This window comes from Mirounga angustirostris, unplaced genomic scaffold (genome assembly GCF_029215605.1).
Source record: "Mirounga angustirostris isolate CCGP_5_RB_7025 unplaced genomic scaffold, mMirAng1.0.hap1 SCAF_7, whole genome shotgun sequence".
Lineage (NCBI taxonomy): Eukaryota > Metazoa > Chordata > Mammalia > Carnivora > Phocidae > Mirounga > Mirounga angustirostris.
In genome coordinates, this window is record NW_026991715.1 from 150,202,743 (window position 1) to 150,222,894 (window position 20,152).

The window sequence follows — 20,152 nt, forward strand, 5'->3', positions numbered from 1 at the left end:
CCCAGGATCATGACCTGAGCTGAAGGCAGATGCTTAAGGACTGAGCCATCCAGGCACCCCTCTAAGTCCTTTTTTTATGGATAATGAAGCCAACAGCCAGATAGGTGAAATGACTTGCCCCAGGCCATGCTGGGGGAGCCTTGAGGGAAGGGGTCTTATGCACTGTGCCTGGCACACAGCCCATGTGAGATGGTGTGGCTGTTCTGAATTACTCACTCCCTTCCCGGCAAGAGCGGGGACCACCCTACAGCTGTCCTGGGCCATGCAGGTCATCCCTGCCCGAGTCACAGGGACTTCACCTCGAGCCTCGCTCTGTGCGGACAGTGGGGCATGAGCACAAGGGGTGCCATGTCCCTTCTGCGAAGAAGCAGTAAGAGGCCGCTGCCATTCCTGGTGGCTTCTGACAGGTTTCCCACTGCCCTAAAGACAGCATGTCCTTGAATGAATAAAAAATATACATAGAAAACACATTTCGATGCTGAAATTAACGGTATTCTATTTCAGAGCTTCTTTCTATTTGGCCTTCCATTCCAGTCTCTTTCTACAACATTTCTTGTAAAGGATTTTGCAAACATTGCAGAATGAGGGGCTTTTTCTTCTGTCTACCGGATAGCCGCCGATTTCGCTCCTGAGATTTAAAGTTTGCCATCTGAAAAGTGAGGATGAACCACAGCGTCTGTCAGCCCAGAGGGGCTCAGTGGCTGGGCTGGCACTCCCTCCGGGACTTAGGGTTGAAAACCATTCCTGGTTGTCACCAGCCTTAAAAAAGCAGCCTATGCTTTTTTTAGATTCCACAGATCAGTGAGATCATATAGCATTTGTCATCTCACTTAGCATAGTGGTCTCCGGGTCTATCTACGTTGTTGCAAATACCAGGATTTCTTTCTTTCTCATAACTGAACAGTGTTTCATTGTATATATATGTACCTCATCTTTATCCATTCATCCGTGCATGGACGCTTGGGTTGTTTGCACATCCTAGCTATTGTGAATAATGCTGCAATGAACATGGGGGTGTGGGCTTCTTTTCGAGATCCTGTTTCCATTTTCCTTTAGGTAAACACCCATAGGGGGAATTGCTGGGTCATACGATAGATCAGTTTTGTGAGTAGAATGGTGGTTACTAGGGCCTGAGGGCTGGGGGCAAGAGGAAGATGTTGCGTAAGCGTACACACTTGCAACTAGGAGATACCCAAGTCCTGGAGACCTAGCCCACAGCACAGCGAATACAGTGAATATGGCAAACCACTGTTGCACGTGAAGGAAGGGACAAGAAGTTCTGCGTTCGGAGGGTCAAGCCCAACGTCTGGCATTTATGAAGGTCGTGGGCAGGAAGCCAGGAAGAAGCACAGAACACCAGCGGGGCGGGGGACAGGCCTGCGACGGTGGTGGGGGGACTGGCGGGGGAGAGGCTGGCCTCCTTCGCTGGAGAAGAGCAGACTCGAGGAAGCCTCCCTCCTAGTCCTGGGAGGCACGGCTTTGTGACCACACGGACACTGTCATCTCGGCCGCCACACTGCAGATGAGTGACATGCAGAATATTCGGGGAGGGGGCAGGGAATGACCCAGGAAGGTACAGACACAGTTCTGGGATTCTGGGGAGGTTCCCTTCACCTCCTAGAGTGTCTCTGCAGAACTTTGTTGCTGGGGCTGCCGAGCTGGGAGCTGGAGGGTTTTTATCTCCAGGAGTGCTGGGAGGGTCAGGTACTGGATGGATGGACGGAGACAGACTGGGTGACTGCTGTGTGCCTGGCTTATCTGGCAGGGCCGCCTCCTCCCCGTAGCTGTGCTCAGCCTGGAATTCCTGGGGGCTGAGTTCGGTCCGAGTCGCATGGCTCCCGGGGCTTGGTGACATCACCCCTTGGTGTGATTCTGCATCTGGGGGACTCCGGAGAGGCAAGCCGGGTAAAGAAAAGACTCTCTGTGGCTCGGTCATGGCCTCTGCAGGGAGCTGGAAAACAAGCAAGGAGAAAGGCCACCACAGCCACTGGGACAGGGGAGGCCTGGTCTCCCCAAAGCAGACTGCATGGCATCATGGGAACCGCACAATCCGCCTTCCCTGGATCGTCACCCCGTACCTGGGATCCTGTCAACCCAATCCTTTCCCACTTTCCGCTGTCACCCCCCAGGGCCAGGGCAGTGCGGATCACACGGAGATTCCTCAGCAGTGGGGTCAACCAGACCCCTGGGTTCCAGAGCCCAGAGAGAAGCCCCATGAGCTGTGCTTCCCAGGGTCGGCTCCTCCTCGCTCAGCCCACAGGGCAGGCCCCAGAAAAGGAGACAGTGGGGGGGGGGGCAGCTGGGGAGCCACTCATGCCTCGAATTCAGACATTTCCTACGAGGGGTCAGTGGGGGGATCCTCCCTCTGCACGGATTCTGACTTCATCCCCACAGGACCTGGGAGTTTCGCACCTAGAACTTTCTTCCAGTTCCAAGTACTGAGAATCTATTGGGATCACACATTTTCAGGAGAAACTAACTCAGGTTGTTGGGGAAAATCCCACCTCCCATCACTCTTAAGGAAAGTGATTCTCCATGGGCTAGATTTTCCCAGGGCACTGGGGGGTGGGAGGGGGTAGAGCAGGGTTCCAGACACAGAGCAGATGATTCTAGTCACTGTCCGTGTCTCCTGTCTCTGCGGAGCCCCCAGGCTCCCGGGCCACCCACCGCAGAAGCAGGGGCGTGCACCCAGCCCACAGGGGCCTGAAGACAGTGGTGCTGGCGAGAGGAGCCCCACGGCCTGCACGGATGGAGGGGGCGCTTCCAGGGGTCGGGCTGCACATGACGGGGAAGCCAGGACTCGCGCCACGGTGGAGGGCTGCGTGGGGTTTCGCACACCCGCACCCGTCTCTGTGCTTGGCCTGCAGCGATGCTACATAAACATCAAGGGACATGCAGCCTGCACTGTTTTGAAGCTCACGGTGGCAGCACGGAAATGAAGGTTCTGGTCAGGGACTGACACAGACACACAGGGCAGGGCACCCGCCCCTTAAGGGCACGTGGCAGGCCAGGCTGGGGGACAGACCTCGAGCAGGACACACGCAGGGGAAAAAGGCTGACCAAGTGCTGGGGGCGTAGGTGCCCAGATGGAAGGCTGCCCCTCTCCTGTCCTACCTCTTCCCTCGCTGATGGGAGCCAGGCTCCCCCTCTTCTGCCTGTCTCTGTCCCTGTGATACATCGCTTTGCTGTTTCCCGATGGAACATGAAGTCCTCGAGGGTAGAACCACGTCTGCCCATTTTTGCCCCCTTCCCACAACCAGACACAGATGTCCAGTGAAGGGTTTCTGAGAACAGTACTGAAGGATTATTGGAAATCTGTTAGAAGGACGGAGGTTTGGGAGGGGCCCCCTTGCCTTGGTGGATCCACAACACCCTCATGTGTTGGGACGAGCTGCCTGAGTCCTGCAGAGTCCCGGCTTGGTCTCCTCTGGCCGTGACACCGGGAAGCACTGCGTCCATTTCCAGTCTCACCTTCCTGTCTGTGATTCGGGATTAGGATTCTGTCCCCCGCTGGTGGGGCCATGCGCTAGTGAAGGCGGGGTAGGCTTGCTGAGCCACATCAGCAGCTGGGGTTGTCTGAAGGCCCGGCAGGTTTGGAGGGTGAGTGGGACGTTTCATGGTGCCCCATGTGGGCTGTTTTAATCCAGGCCAAGGGGAGTGGTGTGATGGATGATGCCACACGGTGACATGCTGAGCTATGGTTCCCACCTGCTTGGTCAAACACTAGACTCGATGTTGCTATGAAGATATATTTTATATATGATTGGCATTTACTGGTTAAATTAATAGACTTTGAATAAAGCTGATGATCCTCCATAATGTGGGTGGGCCTCACCCAATCAGTTGAAGGCCCTAAGAGCCAAGACTGAGGTGTCCCTGAGAAGGAGGCATTTGGCCTCAAGACTGCAATGCAGAAACCTTGCCCTCTTTCCAGCTTTCTGCCCTGCAGAATTTGGATTTGCCAGCCCCCATAACCCTGAGCCAGATCCCTAAAATAAAGCTCCCTTCTCTCTCCATGGGACACCTGTTCTTTCTGTTTCTGTAGCGAACCCTGTCTAATAAAGCAGGAATCACAGGGTCAGGGGTCGCCCTCGAGTTAGCTGTGGCCCAGGGAAGCTGTCCGCGCTCAGGTTCCAGTGGAAGCTGCAAAAACCTCAGTCCCCTGGCCGGTGGCCCCAGCGTCCTACCCACCCCCACACTGGCCACCTCCATCCCCGGTCACCTGCTGTCTTCCCTGTAGCCTCCTTATTTAGGGGCACTTCATCCTCTGACCTGTTCCAGCCCCAACTCTGTCCCTGGACCAGTTCCCCGCCTCCATGCCAGCCCCCGGATCTCAGGCACAAAACTCATGAGGAATCAGAGCAGGTCAGAAGCAAGCAGTACAATATAAAATTTATTATAAAACTTCAGCAAATATAAATATCCAGGTGCCCATTCGGAATGGAGCCACGTGGCAGGAAGGACAATGCAGAGCAGTACCAACACTGCGCGGGGTGTCGGGGGCCTGTGTGCAGCTTCATGCGGAAATGCTGGCCTTCTTTCTGAATGGGTCTTACAAAACAACCAAAATTCACGGAAAAAAAGTTCAAAAACAGCACAACACACGCAAAGGAAGCATGGGGTTCTGAAGGTCCCCACGTCCGCGGACAGGACAGCCAGCGGCTCATCAGGACGGCAGGGTTGTGGCGTAGCTGGTCGCTCTCTGATTCTGGTGTAACCTGTGATTCTGTCATTTCAGGGAGAAGCATTAAGGAACAGGTTGGAGTAGAAACGCTCGTTTGTCCGTAACAGAGAAGGATAACACGTAGGCTATAAAAGTTCTCTCCCCCAGCGTGTGAGTCTGAAAGGGACCAAAGCACCATAGCAGGACCTCATGTTTCCTGTTTCCAGAGGCAAAGTCTCCAATCGGGACACGGAGTCCTTAGTCCAGTGTCCCCCCTGGCAGGGCAGGCGCCCCTTCGAGGGGCCCCCCGGCTCTTGTCCCAGCAGAGAGAAGTGGGGCTCCCGGGGTGGGAGGAGGGGGCCATGGGGACACCTGCCGGGAGCTGTCCCACCCAGCTCCTTCTCCAGAGGGAGGCTGGTTAGTCCAGACCTGGGGCAGGGCCTCGAGGTGGGAGGGAGGCTGGTGTACGTAGCCGCAGATCTTTTGTACATGTTCCTAATGTCATGGCATTTCCTTCCTTCTCCAAAGCACCACATATTTAGCATTTAGCAAGTTCGGCTCCTTCTGTCTTTTGACTTGATTCAGCTGTAGTACAAGTGATGAGCATGACTCGGGGTCTGCAGAGTGGGCCCTCCCGCCTGCCTCCATGCTTCACCTGAAATGTGTGTGCATGCGTGCCCAGGCATGCCTTCAGACCCACGATTTGCACGCATGCACACACTCACACAGACACACGCACACACTCTCTCTGTCCCATCAGAGAGCCAGACACAGCTCTTCTTCTCCCAGCTTGCATCCTCCCGGCCGCGTTCCGATGCACAGCGCACAGCTGATGTGGGCTGAAGGCACAGCACCTCTACTCTCCGCCCTGGGCAGGGCCACCCGGGCCTCACAGGTTGGAGGTGGAGCACGTCTTGCAGCACCGATCCCCATAGAACTGGTGACTGCACATCCCGTGCTGGGGCACCAGAGAGCACCAGGGGAAGTGGTCTCTGCAGAAGCCATCTGAAAAGCACAGACGCTGTGTTAGCCGGGGCCCTGGGCAGCGGGGGCATGGCTCCGAGGCTGCGGAGGGCGGCCCTTCAGGGGAGAGGCAGCCCTGTGCGAGGGGCTGTTTCCACAAAGCCCTCCTTGGAACGTCCCTCAGGACGTTCTGTCCTCCCTTCTGTGCGGCACCTGCACACTTAGTGACGCCGGGAACGACGGTCCAGCCTCCTGCCACCGAACTTCAGTTGCACGTTCTCTGAAAGAGACAGAGACCCCGACGCCAGGGCTCTCTAACCGCGGGCACCCCACTTCCTCGGGCCCACTAAGGAACTGCTCCAGTCACATGACAGCCCACCCCGGGATGCCAAGGCCAAGCCGAGGGGCTCCAGATACTCACCTTTCTTCTCTGCGATGGGGCAGAAGTGGGTGTTGCAGGCCAGGGAGGCGGTGGGCTTCTGGTGAACGAAGCAGCCCAAGGCCGGCCGGCCCCCCGCCAGGCACTGCACGGCCCTGGTCTGCACGCCGCCCCCACAGCTGGCCGTGCACTGGGAGAAACACATGCACAGCGGTCATCCGGGGCCCCCGGGGCCCGGGGCACCCTCTCCTCCCCTCCACCCAGACTCCTCAGTGATTGTGGGGAAGAGGACCAGATTCCGGATTAATCCCAGGTGTGGACAGAGGGGGCAAGTACTGGAGGTCTAACATGCTTTTGAGTGGTCCGTGTCTGCTGAACACAAGGAAACTGGAGCATATCTGGGGGTACCAGGATCGTTCCCCGGGTCTACTGGGCTCTGGGGCTAGAACCAGAAACAATGCCCTTCGTGGAAGGCCATCACTCAGGCACCTTTTCTGGGACTCTTGCCAGGGAAAACCTTGACAAGCCAACTTCCACAGAGGCACGATGAAACGAAGTCCCTTCTAGACCCCAAGTTCCCGGAGTCTGGATGCCTGCATGGAGGTGGCCACACCAGGAGCCTGGGCTCGCTGGCATCCTCCCATTGGGCATGGCTCTGGAACACATAGGCCCTGGTATTCTAAGGCAATCTAGCACACTGGAACCAGGGCACGGATGAGCCGCACGGCTAGGTCATCCTCCCCCAGCTGCCAGGCGCACAGCCTACAGACTATGTGCGCGGGTCCATCTGAGCTGGATGGTGGGCAAGACATCAGAGAGACGGAGGAGCCCCAACCAGCAAGCAGTGAATCTGTCCAGAGAGCTACTTGAAGTCTTCACTGAATTACGTAAATTGTGTTCCAAAAAGGCTCCTCGTTCAAAAATGTCAAGAATGTAGGCAATTAAGGAGCACCTGCAAGAAGAGGGGGTCAGATAACATTGCAGTCGTCTGGAGCGTGCTGGGGACGCTAAATCCTGTAAAATGCAAGGATAGATCTGTGCAGAACCGGTATGTCCACGGCACAGGCTGGTTGCCAAAATGTACAAGACGGCACGCCAGACCCCCCTTCGAGCAAGTGCACTTAGCCCGCCCTGGGCTGGCTTTCCACAGCTGAGGTCAGCCTGCAAGGGAAAAGCCCGCTGCTCTCCTGCTTCTTTCCCAGGACCCGCTGTGAGCAGGGTCCCCGGAGGTGAAGACGCAGGGCTCCCGCTGATATGCACGTGGGTCTGGAACGTTTCCGTGAGGCCCAGCCCTTTCTCTTCAAGCCCGACTTCGGTGAAAGTCGTCAATAACTCAGGTTCAATAAATGACTGCAGCAATCAGAAAAAGAAGAACGGTGTGGGCAGATCCGCGTCTGGCGTCGGAATTAGCAGCCTCATCCATGATGGAGCCCCATGTTGCCCCCTGCCTACTGCACCTCTCCGAGCAGGCCGCCGCAGCATGTTTCCAGCTTTGCACTTGGCCCTCCGAGCCCCTCCCAGCTATGGCCCCACCGAGAGCTTGAGGAACTGGCCCAGGGCTCACGGCTTCGCCCGCATCACATCTGCATCTGTTCGCGTCCACGACCTCTCTGCCATCGGCAGAGCTCCTGGCATTGGCCTCAGCCGGGGCCGAAGTCCAGTCTTGCTAACGACGTGTCTCAGTTGAACACAAGAGATCTAGCCATCATTTTGCACCACTTAAAATCATGAAGAAGTGATTTGACTCTTTTTGTCACAGACTCATTTATTCACAACCTGAATCACTCCCTCCCACGTACCAGGGGCCGATCTAGGCACTGGATGCCGAGTGCTGGACGCAAGGGAGTCGCCCGTCCCCAGGATTTCCTGTCCCTACTCGAACTGCGATCCTTCACGCTTTGTGAAGAGAGACTCTGGGATTGGATCTGGAAGTCAAAGCCGATGGCATCTTCTTTAACTTGATGGGGTTTAATGTGAGCATTTTGGGTAATTCTTCCTGTGCATGGCAGGATGCAGGGGGGCAATGTGCTGCAGAGACGGGGGACTGCCCTTGTCCCTCGACCTACACGCGGGGACGAGTGCCAGGGCCATCCATCCAGGCCCCATGGCTGATAGCTCCAGCCCAGGTCAGCGGCTCTCGAAGCCGACGTGCAGGCCAGCCACCTGCTGGGCCCATCCCAAACCTGTAGCTTCGGCAGCCGGGGTGGGACCTGAGATCCTGCATTTCTCCGCACAGCGCTTCAGCTGGAGGCCGGGCCAGGCTCGCAGAGCCACCCTCTAGCTGACCAGAGCTGCGTCGGCAATTACTTTTTCCTCTCGTCTTTTAGTTTTCAGAGCCAAGTCCGGCCACATCTAAGTCCGAGTAGAGTGTGCACAGGGCCAGTGTGCGATCAGGGGAGCCGGCCCTCTCATAAAGGGGCCGAGACTTCCTGTGTCACTGTCACCTGGCAGCCTCGTGGACTGCCTCCCACCCCCACCCCCAACCTGCTTACTTCTGCCCGGGTGTCCCTGCTGCAGACAAGGGAGGACCCGGTGCCCCTCCTCGAGGGGAGCCTCTTCTTGCCTTCAGCCCTGGTAGGGCCACCACCGGAGCTCGGCAACATTCGCAAACGTTTTTCTTTACGGTCTGTGTCTCCTGCTGAGGCCCACACTCGCCGGGGGCAAAGGATGGCCTGCCGGTGGGCAATTCTGGGTCTTTCTGCTGAGGGGGCAGTGAGGCAGTTCCAGCCCCCCGTGCGGGGGCGCAGGAGGTGAAGGAGGAGCATCACCCTCTGAAGAACATCCCCGGGCTGCTCCCTCCACGAACACCAGCCTCTTCCAGGTCCTTGGGCCCCTGCTTTGCCTCTCATCCTTCAACTCCACATGCCTGCCTCCCTCATCCAAGGCCTGAGGCCAGGCACAGCTAAGGCAGGGCCCTTTCCAAGACTGCCCGACTAGGGGGGATCAGCTGTGGTCCAGGGGGAGCGTCCCCCCCACCCCGAGGTCAGCAAACTGGGTCTTCTTGCCATCCCAGGATTCAACAACCTTGTCGAATGTGACGGCACCTCCTGGGAGCCCTCCGTGCTGACGCCCTCGGAGTCGACCCCTGTGGGTGTGCCAGTCTCAGACTCCCCGGGGGTCTGAGCGGCGACCTGCTAAGCGCACATTTTCCAGAACACTGAAATCCTGAAAACGCTCTCCCTTCTGGACTTCGTCTGTCTCAGGAACAATCCCCGTGCTTTGTTGGACATCCCGCACCAAAGGCGCTGCATTTGCTCTGAAGAGGTGACTGGGGAAAACTGATCATCACTCTTAGTCATTATCAGAAATCCAAAGAGATACATTTTCAAAATAATGTCTGCCTCTGGGTTTCTTTTAAATTACAGGGATGACTGTGTGTCTCTGGCCCGACGGCAAAAGGCTGGGGATGCCTGCTGCTCTGAGCTCCTGGCTGATGGTTGGCTGGCTCTATTCAAAGGCTCTATTCATGCCCCCCCCCCTTCACGGGACCCACGAGTGCCAAGGGGTTCTTGCAGGGCAGGCTCAGCTCCCGAACTCAGGAACAGCTAGTAAACAAATCCACTTTTATTCCTGAGAGTCTGAGGTCTCATACCTTCCTTGTCCCACTGTGATGACATCTCTCCCCTCCGGGGAGACCCATGAACGCTTCTCCCTTTTTGTCTCCTTCCTGGGGCCTGGGGGGCGGGGTGCTCTCTCTCCAAGTCTGCAGCTGCTCCCCACCGGGGCGCTCCCCACTGTCCCCGAGACCAAGGTCTCAGGTCAGGATGAGAGACTACAGCCCTCGAGGGCCTCATCATTACAACCTCTGCTCTAAATAAACATAATCGCAGCTGTGAGTTTTTGTACAAATTTAATGGCTTACAAATAGAAACGCCCTCGACTCGGGTGGCATGTGCTGTGGCCCTTATCCAGCAGTGTCAGCAAGAAGGGTCTTGTCTCCCTGTGTCCACCCGTAACTGCAAGACGAAGATAGCAGATCAGCAGCAAATTCTTAGAGGTGGACAGGCAACTGGACAGCAGGGTGCAAGAAGCCTGTGTGTTCTGTGTGCTGGTGTGTGCATGCCCGTGTGTGTGTGTGCGTGAGTGTGCGCCTGCGTGGGTGCATGCCCGTGTGCACGGATGCCCATTGCTTGTGTACATGCGTGTGCCCGTGGGCATGTGTGTGAGTTTGACACAACTTTAATCCGACTCTTGTCATAGCTGCCATATTGATCATCAGCGACATGGCTCCTTGGTCCTCAGAGCCTCTGGGTTTCCAGGTCAGGGGTGCACGGTCCCGGTCAAGAACCCCTGGAACAATCCGGAGCCCCCACACTCCCGCACCGAGCACACACTCCCATCTCTGTCACGTAGAATCAGACAGTCCAACAGGTGTCACCAAGTAAGCCATTCCCAGACCAAATTAGCATGTGAACCACCTGACGCTAAGCCCAAATGACCCAAATGATTTAAGTCAGACCTACCAGGCAACCCGCCATGAAATGTGATAAGCAAAGCCATTTAAATCAATAGAAACCCTAAAGATCACATAACAGCAACCATGATCTTTCGACTGTGACAAGAATAAACCTGTCTGGGGCAGAGTTCAGCCAGGCCCAGGCCATGCTTTACGGCCCCACAATTTCCCACCGTTCAGGGATCCAGAGTCTTGAGTACCAGTGCTTACAGCAAACAGAACCCTTTGAGTTATGACTCCCCAAATGGTATAGTCTCAGAACGTAATAGATGAGTCACGCTGGATAAGAACTTCAGGCAGCTTATGATAAAAATGATTTCTTAGACAAACACATTGAATATTTCAGACTGGAGAAAGCTATGCAAGATGTATTTTCGGTTTTGGGTTAAACGAAATGATGATAAACCTCTGTTTTTCTAAATTTTCCCAAAGTCTCCAAATGAAGCACAGTGGGCTGAACGCTGGCTCAGCCGGAGTCTGGGGAGCTGCCTCAGCTTCGGGAGTCTCAGTGTCCCGTTGACAGAGGGACAAATGTCTCGGGAACCACCTCTATGTGCCTCTGACCCACACTTCCCGAGGGACAGAGAAAGTACGACCTCTGTCCCAGAGAAAACTTGACCCCGCCTCTTCGCTCACCCCTTGCTTCATCTCATGGCAAAGACTATGAGCTCACAAGAAAACAAAAGGGGTTTCCCACTTGGGAAAATGTTGTACTTATTGAGACGTTTTGTCTACTTAAATCAGAAAATGCTTGAGAAGGATATAGTTCACATGCCCCCTGCTCCAGTTATTTAAGCTGAACAATTTCTCATTTAAATACTTTCGGGAGACGGGCTCATATATTTCTAAATGCAAGTGCTACGTCAGGTTTGAAGATCCACAGAACCAGAAGCTGCGGTGGGCACCCAGAGGCTGGCCGCCACCAAACACCCCTCGTACTCCTTCCCTCTGTCTCCTCTACCTTCATCTTTCACAAAGAGGAGAGTCAGAGAGGGGCTGCCACGTGCAAATGAGACAGAGGTCTTTCCCATGGTTCTGCTCCTCTGGCCCGGCCAACAGACTAGAGAGTCAGAAAATGCTCTCTGCTCCTATTCACGGGCCTCACTGAGGTGAGCACCCGTCTCTCCCACGCAGACCAGCAGAGACCAGACTCCTTGGGGTCTGGCCAGCAGGAAGGGCTCAGGATGCCTGAGCCCCACACAGCCCTCCGGCCTGGGTGTACCCCGAGAACGAGCAGAAAACGCAGTGGGAGCAAGAATAGTGAGGGGACCCAGGACGGGCAGGAATCAGGGAGCACGGCCAGAGGAGCAAAACCACGGGCAGGGGCAGGGAGGGGAGCCAGGCCCCAGGATGAGGACTGCCAGGAATCCAAAGCGGGAAACGGGGCAAGGTAAGAGGTGGTTAACGACATTAACAGAATTCTTCCTTAGAGTGGAAGGCAGTGTGGACGGAGGGAGGGGTGGGGGCACGGAAGAGCCCGGGCAGGCCTGGACAGTCCGGGGTTCTCCACCCTCTTCCCACGTGGGCAAGGCCTCAGGGTTACTGGAGTAGAACGTACAATCACCAACTTATTCCAGATCCTGTACCTCTTCCGCATTCACACGCATCTCTGGGGGCGTCTGCCCAGCTTTTACAGAAAATAAAACATGTTTTCCCACACTTGATTGGGCCGATGATGTAGAACACGGCACAAGGGCCCTGGAGACCAGCCTTGGAGAGCTGCACCCACACCCAGGAACACGGGCCCCACACCCACTCTGGAGAGAAGGGTCAGGACCTGGCTCAGTGGGTTTGGGGGTACACCCTCACAGAAAGTCCCCCACCGAAGCCCCAGCCAGCTCCCAGCTCTGCGGAGACTGAGTGTCACCCTACCTGAGACCAGGGCGAGGCAAACCAGCTGGCTCGAGGGGGGCCTGCAGCTGTGTGCAGGGGGGGCCTGGGGCAGGGAAGTGGGGCGCAGGCGCGTTCCAGTTCCACAGCGGGCCGCGGCAGGTGCAAGCACTTCTTGGAGGCCAGCTCTCGGTATTTCCCAGAAACGTGCTTTTCAGCACACCTCAAGAATCTCTTCTGTGTTCCTCTTTCGCACGTAACAGAGCACTAAAAATGAAAACACAAGATGTGAGTGAAAAATATTTCTTTGCTGGCGTCTGTGTCTTTTCTATCTTGCAAGAGTCAAATTGTCTTCTGCTTATATCTGCTTGAACATGAACAGAAGGGTAAAATTTCTATGAGATTTATTAGACCTTGGCATTTTTAAAAGGAATTGCAGTATCTATCTTTTAAAAAGGAGGATCGTAAGGCTCAGCGCTTTGGGGCATTAAGTAGGGGCAGGGCAAACATAAACCGTGAAGGGAGTAGTTCTGAAGCTATCATTTGGCTGAAATGCTCAAATGCTGGGTTGCAGCTGATATTAGAGAGTGCAGAAATCTAATACCCGAGGACGAGACCAAACCCCGGGGCCCCAGTGAGCCGCACCACCCAACTGTGGCGTGATGCTGGTCCCCAGATCACCAGCAGGCGGGGGCACCCAGGGCTCACAAACCCCCCTCAGGAAGCCAAGTGAGGGGAGCAAGCATGCTTGGGGCCCAAATCCATTCTTTCCCCCCCAGGGAGTGCTCAGAGCCCGGGGCCGGCAGCACCCACCCGGGGCCCAGAACACCCACCTGGGGCCGGCAGCACCCACCCAGGCCTGGAGCCTCCACCCGGGAGTGGCAGCACCCACCTGGGGCCCAGAGCACCCACCCGGGAGTGGCAGCACCCACCTGGGGCTCAGAGCACCCACCTGGGGCTGGCAGCACCCATCTGGGCCTGGAGCCTCCACCCGGGGCTGGCAGCACCCACCCGGGGCCCAGAGCACCCACCCAGGGCCTGGAAGCACCCACCTGGGGCTGCCAGACACCCACCCGGGGCCTGGAGGCCCCACCCGGGAGTGGCAGCACCCACCCGGGGCCCAAGAACCCACCCAGGACGGCAGACACTCACCCGGGGCTCAGGGCACCCACCCGGGGCCGGCAGCACCCACCTGGGTCCAGGCAGACACAAGCCACTGCAGCTTCTTGTGCTTGAGGCAGCGCTTGAGCAGACAGACTTCATGAGTCCTGGGCTTGGGCTCCGAGCCGCAGACGGCGTCCGGCAGAAGCTGCGCCCTGGCCGAAGGGTTGGTGCTCTTACAGGCCACGGACCTCTTCCTCCACCCCTTCCCGCAGGTCCGAGAGCACTGCCAGGGAAGAAAGAGGGCAGCCACCAGCAAGGAGTCCATCAGACCTAGCCTGGGGGGTCCAACCACAGGCCCTGCAAGGCTCGGTGAGAACTGAGCTCTGCGATCCACCGGTGGGGGCCCAGCGGCTGCCCCCCCACGTGTCCCTGCCCCACTTACCTCTGCCCAGGGCCCGGTGCTCCAGGCGGGCGGGCAGCTCTGAGAGGGGCAGGCCTGTCGGCTGGAGGGCATGGGCTGCGGACACAGGATGGCCGCCACTCGCTCCAACACGTAGTGGGCCCGTCGTGTGCACTGGACGGGCCGGCTCTGAATGCCCCCACCGCACGTTCGGCTGCAGGTGCTCCAGTTGCCCACCGACCAACTGGGAGGAGACAAAGACACCTTGGTGAGGGGCACCACCTCTCCCGGAGACATAGCGGCACGAATCCCACCCACAGCCCACAGGCACGTGGTTATTTCTAGTTGCTCTCCAAGCCTGCTGGGTCCTGGGGCTTCTACCTCCTTGATTAGCTGTCCTGGTGATCGTTCTCCCCTCCCCTGATTTTATTCACCTGCACTTGGAAGTGACCCCCTCAACACAGTGTTCTGTTCTGCCCTCTGGCTTTTTAGGTGGGAAATTTCACACATGTGCAAAAGGAAGGCCCCACGTGTCCCCAGCCACCTGACTTGAATGATCTTCAACTTAGGTCCCCAACCCCGTAGCATGCGGAAGCAAATTCCAGATGTGTACATGTTTCAGTGCACATCTCCAGAAGATGAGGATTGTTTGGTTTTTAAAACAACCACAATACCACCGTGACATCTAAAAAATAGGCCATGATCCCTTAATGTCATATTATGCATATTATTATATTATTATTCAAATCACATAGTTCATATTATATCAATTCATGTTATATTATTCAATATCGTATTATTCATGAATACCATGCTATTCAGTGTTACATCTCCAGCGGGGTCATAAATGTCCTAACTGAAGTTCATCTGCTTGTCGGGAACCCAGAATCCAGATACAGTCCGCTGTTTGCAATGGGTTGGCAGGTCTTTCTTCTCCTTTACTCTATGGGTTCTTAACCTATTTTTTTCTATTCCATTTACTGGTTTCAGAAACGATACTACCCACTGGACTGAGTCTCCACAGCTCTTTCTGATGATCATAGTTGGCAGATTGCATCTCTGTGGTTTCCCTTTGCATGTTCCTCTGTCTTCCACACATCCTCTAACTTGGCACCTGGCTCCAGAGGCTGGGTCACAGGTTCTATTTATTTATGTACGTGTTTCTTGTACGATGACCTCAGACGTGATAACTTCCGATAGGAGACCCATAACGTCTGGTCATCTTTCTTTGAATTCTTTAGAAGCTGTAGAGAATATTCTCTCTCAAAGCAACCTTTTTTTTTTCTTTTCTGAGTATAAAAGTATTTCTTGTTGACATGAATGTCGGCCGCTGACAGAGGTGGGATGGACCTGGGCAGGCTCAGCCAGTGGTACCACCGTTGGGGGTCAGATAAGCCCGCGACAGTCTACAAGCACCCGCTGGCTTTGCACAAACAAATCGCAGGAGGCCCTAAGGTGCACACTCTGGGGTGGGCGGTCATCGGAGGCAGGAGGGGCAGAGGTGAAATGTGGCCCAGGGACAAGTGTTCTTATGGCGAGAACGCCTTGGGCTCCCCCCAGGTGGCAGCCATTTGGCCTCCAAGAGGACGTGATGATTCTCACTCGTATTTGTCTTCCCATTCAGGGCGTTCAAGCAAAAACTGGAAATTCTACAGGTAACGTCAGGGCGCAAATGGGTGCATGCTGCTGGTTGTTGAAAATCTGCTGCAAAGGGCAAGGAGAAGCATGGTCTTTGTTACTCAGGTGGCGCGGCGTGCCTTTGGTGCAGCGAGGAGCTCAGAGGGCCAGCCATGCTTCTCCCGCGTGGCCCTAGCCTGTTGGCGTGGGTTGTGATGCAGGCACGTCCCGGGACAGCCAACCCCAGGGAGCACCCATGAGCCTCTGTCACTGGCTGAACCCGCAAGGGGCTTCTGTCTACTCAGCAGCCATCCCTGAGTACGAGTTAACCCAACAAGGATTTTCTCCTGAATCTTCAGGTAAAACAGGGGATTTGTGAAGGTCCCCTGCTTTGTCCTTTGGCTTTGTGACCCTCCCTCCCACACGCACGCTGTACCTCAATAGTCACACTCTGGTCAAGCAACAGCCAAGAACACCTGGTGGAGAGTTCACGAGACTCCTCTCAGAAACACCCCGTGCCAACGGGAGAGGGTCCGTGAGGACCGAAGCAGGGACCCGACTTATGCAGAGAGGGACACAGAGCGGAAGACGGAGACTGCCCAGAGGACCGCTGGGACTGGGCCTCACATTCGCTTCGGCTGGGCCTCTTTCTCTGAGCATGTGTGCACATTGTTTTTAAAGGGAGGTGAGGGCAGGCAATACATGCAACTTCTAAATTCAGCGTTTTACAATTTGGGCGTGGAGTCTACTTAAAATAAAAAACCCAACAAAACAAAACAAAACAAATCTGAGAAACTGTTAGAGCCAAGACGAGCCCAAGAAGACACAACCAGATATAATGTGGTGTCTTAGATAGGTTCCTGAAACAGAAAAAGGACATTATGTAAAAACTAAGAAAAACCAAATAACCTGTGAACTTTAGTTAATAACATATCAATACTGGTTTATTAATTCTAACAAATGTACCATGCTAATGTAAGATGCTAATAATGAGTAAATTGAGTGTGTGGGGGCGGGGCATGGGGACTATGTAATATGGGACTGCCGGCTCAGTTTTTCTAGAAACCTAAAACTTCTAAAAAATTAAGTCTCTTACTTATTTTATGAATTAATTATATTTCTGTATTCAAGTAACTAAGAGAAGGTAAAAAAAAAAAATCAAGGTCTAAAACAACCATTTTGCTTACACAGCAAAGCCTTTGTAAATGTATTTTCAGAGTCTCTATGGACCAAGGTGCGGTTGGGAATACCTGGGGACCAAGGTATGGGAATACGTAAAGAAGGGAATGAGGGCTCCAGGCCCCGGGAGGCTCATGGGCATCAGGACGCTGCACCAGTTCCGGGCGTGCCGTGCCTGCCGACAGGTCCGAGCAGAGTGACCAGTACTTCCCCTCACGTTCTCAAGGGGGCAGGGACCCAAACAGCTGTAGAGCCAAAACCTGGACTCTTGTGAAAGCTGTGACAAATGAGGTGGTGAGGGGGGGACAGGGGGCTGAGGGGGACGGAGGGGCCCTGTCCCCGTGCTGTGTCCCCGCCCTGGCGCACTTCTCCTATTTTATACCCCGTGTTTCTCCTGAACAGATTCTACTGTGCTTCTAAGAAAACTATGTAATTCCAAGTCTTAGCCACCTAAAAAGAAACCGCTGGCTTTGTAGGAATTGTTCTAGATCCGCTGTGGAAATGTTTTCATTCTTCGGTGTCGATGGGATCAGTGATTTCTGTTTCATGGGAAGCCACGGACGTGACGCATCCTTGGTATGCACGGTCCGTTTCCAGCCTCGAGGCTGTCATGGTTCTGCCTCTGGAGCCTCTGGGATGCTCTTCTGTTGTTTTCCCCCATTTCCTACCTCTGCTCTCCCAACCCCGCTGCCTTATAAATTCTAATTGGTGTGTCCACACTGGGGTTGCAAAGACGGCTTGGCTGCTCTCAGGCTTTTCACACCACCTTGTTAAGTCTTCTGTCTCCACCGTCTTAAGCTGTTCCAACTGGGTTGATCCATTCTCTGCCCTTCTCTTGGCTGCACGTCGTGAAGAAATCCTCCCGAGCAAAGATCATTCACACGGCATCTGGAAACGCCAACTGTCTGTTTTGTTTCACAGGCAGAGCTCTGGGGAAACGTCTTGATTTCAGCTCAGGGAAGAGTCAAAATCCCCTCGAGCTTCTGTGCTGGTGTCTGAGGGTTCTGGGAGCAGAAGCCCGGTGTGCCTGGTTGCTCACCGGTGGCCGTACTTGGCCCACTGGGTTCTGTTTTCACGCAGTCCACCAACCAGAACGAAGCACGTAGCTGGTATCACCGAGTCAGCTGGGCTTCCCGGGCAGGACCTGGAGGACCCGGCCGCCTGGCCCCCGGGGTCCGTCCCCGCCGAGGGCTCCCCCGCCCGGCCCAGCTCCAGGCTCCCCCTTAACTTTACCACTGTCTCTCCACAGTTCAGGCAGGCTTTCCTGGAGTCCTGGGTTCAATACTCAACATGCCCAGCTGTCACCAATCATCAGCGGCTTCTCAGTAACATGACTTTGTCTTCTCCATTAGAAAAATAATTGTGACATTTTGGTTTTGATTATTTAAGGTTTCCTCTGAAAATGCAAATTCCCAGCGAAGGTATTTCAAGCAGCCCCTGGGCATCCCTGGGCTCACGGCTGCCCTTCTGACACCCAGGCCCCCGCGGCAGGGACGGGGCCTGCGGCCTAATTGAGGCTGAGCCCCACCCGGGGCCACCCAGGGCCTCTTGTGGATTTAGCATCAGGAAGTCTCGCAAAAAGCGCGTAACTGCTGGCTTCAGTTTAGAATTTGGTTCTTGTTTCTTTTTTCTGTTATTCTTTTTGAAATTTCAAGACTGAGCACTCTGCTGTTCCATTTTCAGGGAGAGCCCTTGACCTTCGCAAAGGTACACACACGGAATCGTGGCCGCAGCACCTGCGGGATGGCCGTGGGCAACACGAGGCCCCCGCAGCTGGAGTTAGTCGCAGGCGTGAGCGTGGGGCACGGGGAAGCCCGGCATGGAAATTCAGCTGCAACCACAGGGCGGCCGCCCGCGCAGGCCGACCTGGGCTCGCGGTGGGGCACCTGCCACGGTCCAGTGGGCTGCTCTGACCTTCCTGTACCATCTGCCACGACCTCTGCGGCTGTGAGCGTGGGCACCCCCAGGCTCAGCCCTCAGGGCTCAGGCTCCGGGGGGAAGGCAGCTTCTGCTGTGGTCCGACTGGGCGGGGACTGTGTGAGTTGAGGGCAGAGATGGGCGTGTCTTCACATGCAGGGAATTTGAGGTCTACACCACTTTTCTCCTAAATAACCTGTTTTAAAGATAACAATGCGCATCCAACAATACACAGATGCTGGCTTGAAAAAAAGCTGCCTTTTTCATAGGAAAAACGTCAGTCACAAGTTAAGGAGCAGGGGCAGGCCGGACACTGAAGGCACAGTGGTGGGGAACCGGGAGGACGCCGTGGGCCCCGAGTGCGCCTGCCCCGTCTGCTCTTGGGTCTGGCTCTGCAGGAGCCAAGGATCTTGGTGCCTAAATGTGTAAGCGAACATCGCAGATATAGCAGAGTCCCTGGACAAACAGCTTGCGCTCTGCTCACACCCCAGCTTCTGGAGCAATCATGCGCTTGTCCCCAAACGCACTAGAGTGGAGGAGTGAGCGCATCAGAAATGACAACAGCATGCCCAACACGCATCACCACTCGGCCACCGCCACGGTCTGCGAGCGGCAGGTCCTGGACACGGTCTCTAGGGGCAGCCCTGGGGACTGGCCCCCAATTTCACCCCAGAACGGGAAGTCTGTCACTGACCCGGCTGGCAAGAACAGGAGCCAGACCTCAGCAACCAGGAGGCCTGGACAGGGAACGTGGCCCCGGCCATGGGCCCTGGGACGCGTGCGAATTGACAGCTACTTCACTGTGTTCAGCCTCAAAAGTCAAGCCACCCCGTCCCGCCTGTGACCCTGACGGAGAGATTTATGATGAGCCAGACACCAGCCCGAACCGTGTTCATCCCTACACACACTCACGGCTTCTCTGCCCAGTCCCACAAAGCCATGTGGAAGGACACCAAAAGCTCCCCCCAGAAGGGGCGCTGCGAATATTAATTTTATGGACTGTGCTAAGTCAGGGGTATGCGAGTTTTTAGTATTCAGGGGCCAAATGCTATTTGTGCCAGATTTTTCTGTCTCACCATCCCATCATCAGAAGTTGTCTTGAGAAGAATCTCTAAGATCTGCAAGTGTTCACCTTCATGGAGAAAATCTGAGGGGTACACGGGCTGGAGAAATGGAGCCCACTCTCCTGGACAGCCTTCCGAATTCTATTTCAGCAAAAGTCCTTCATCTAGGGGTGTTCTCTCTGCTGACCACAGAGGGTGTGTGCATTCTGTCAACTCGGGCGCAAAACTTTGGCTCATAAAAGGTCAAAGGGCCATCATTAGATTCTCAATAATGACGAAAGGCTGGCTCACTGAGCCACTGCTCCTCCATCCAGTTTCCATGGAAAACGGGGAAAAGGAGGTTGGGCATCGGAGCTGGGGAGGACTTCACCATCCCACCTCAGGTCTGGGGAAACTGAGCCCCAAGAAGCAAGGGCATCCATCAACGCAGTTGCAAAGGTGATAGTGAGGGACGTGGGCCCCCAGGCTGTTCTCTGCTCATAGGATGAGCATCCTTTCCATCCTCAGATTTCTCCCTTGGGCGGGGGTGCCTCCCTCCTGCTCTCGTCCAAACCCGTTCAACACCCAGCTGCCTCGATGA

The 20,152-nt window shown here is 55.4% G+C and overlaps 1 protein-coding gene across 12 annotated transcripts in view; it reads right to left on the minus strand.

Annotated features, from left to right (window-relative positions):
• Positions 1-4,380: 4,380 nt before the first annotated feature.
• ADAMTS16 (ADAM metallopeptidase with thrombospondin type 1 motif 16) overlaps positions 4,381-20,152 on the minus strand; it is a 145,647-nt gene continuing 129,875 nt past the window's right edge. For 3 of the 12 annotated variants that reach the window (XM_045863753.3, XM_045863745.3, XM_054504917.2), the window contains 6 exons: positions 13,838-14,039; positions 13,484-13,678; positions 12,334-12,558; positions 6,048-6,195; positions 5,840-5,904; positions 4,381-5,668 (listed from right to left, as the gene is read on the minus strand). In XM_045863753.3, the coding sequence (XP_045719709.1) occupies positions 5,420-5,668; positions 5,840-5,904; positions 6,048-6,195; positions 12,334-12,558; positions 13,484-13,678; positions 13,838-14,039 (1,084 nt within the window). In that variant the 3' untranslated portion in view covers positions 4,381-5,419. Of the gene's footprint in view, positions 5,907-6,047; positions 9,962-12,333; positions 12,559-13,483; positions 13,679-13,837; positions 14,040-20,152 lie in introns of those variants that run through there. The other 9 variants (XM_045863764.3, XM_045863760.3, XM_045863770.3 and 6 more) reach the window with 8 other exon arrangements.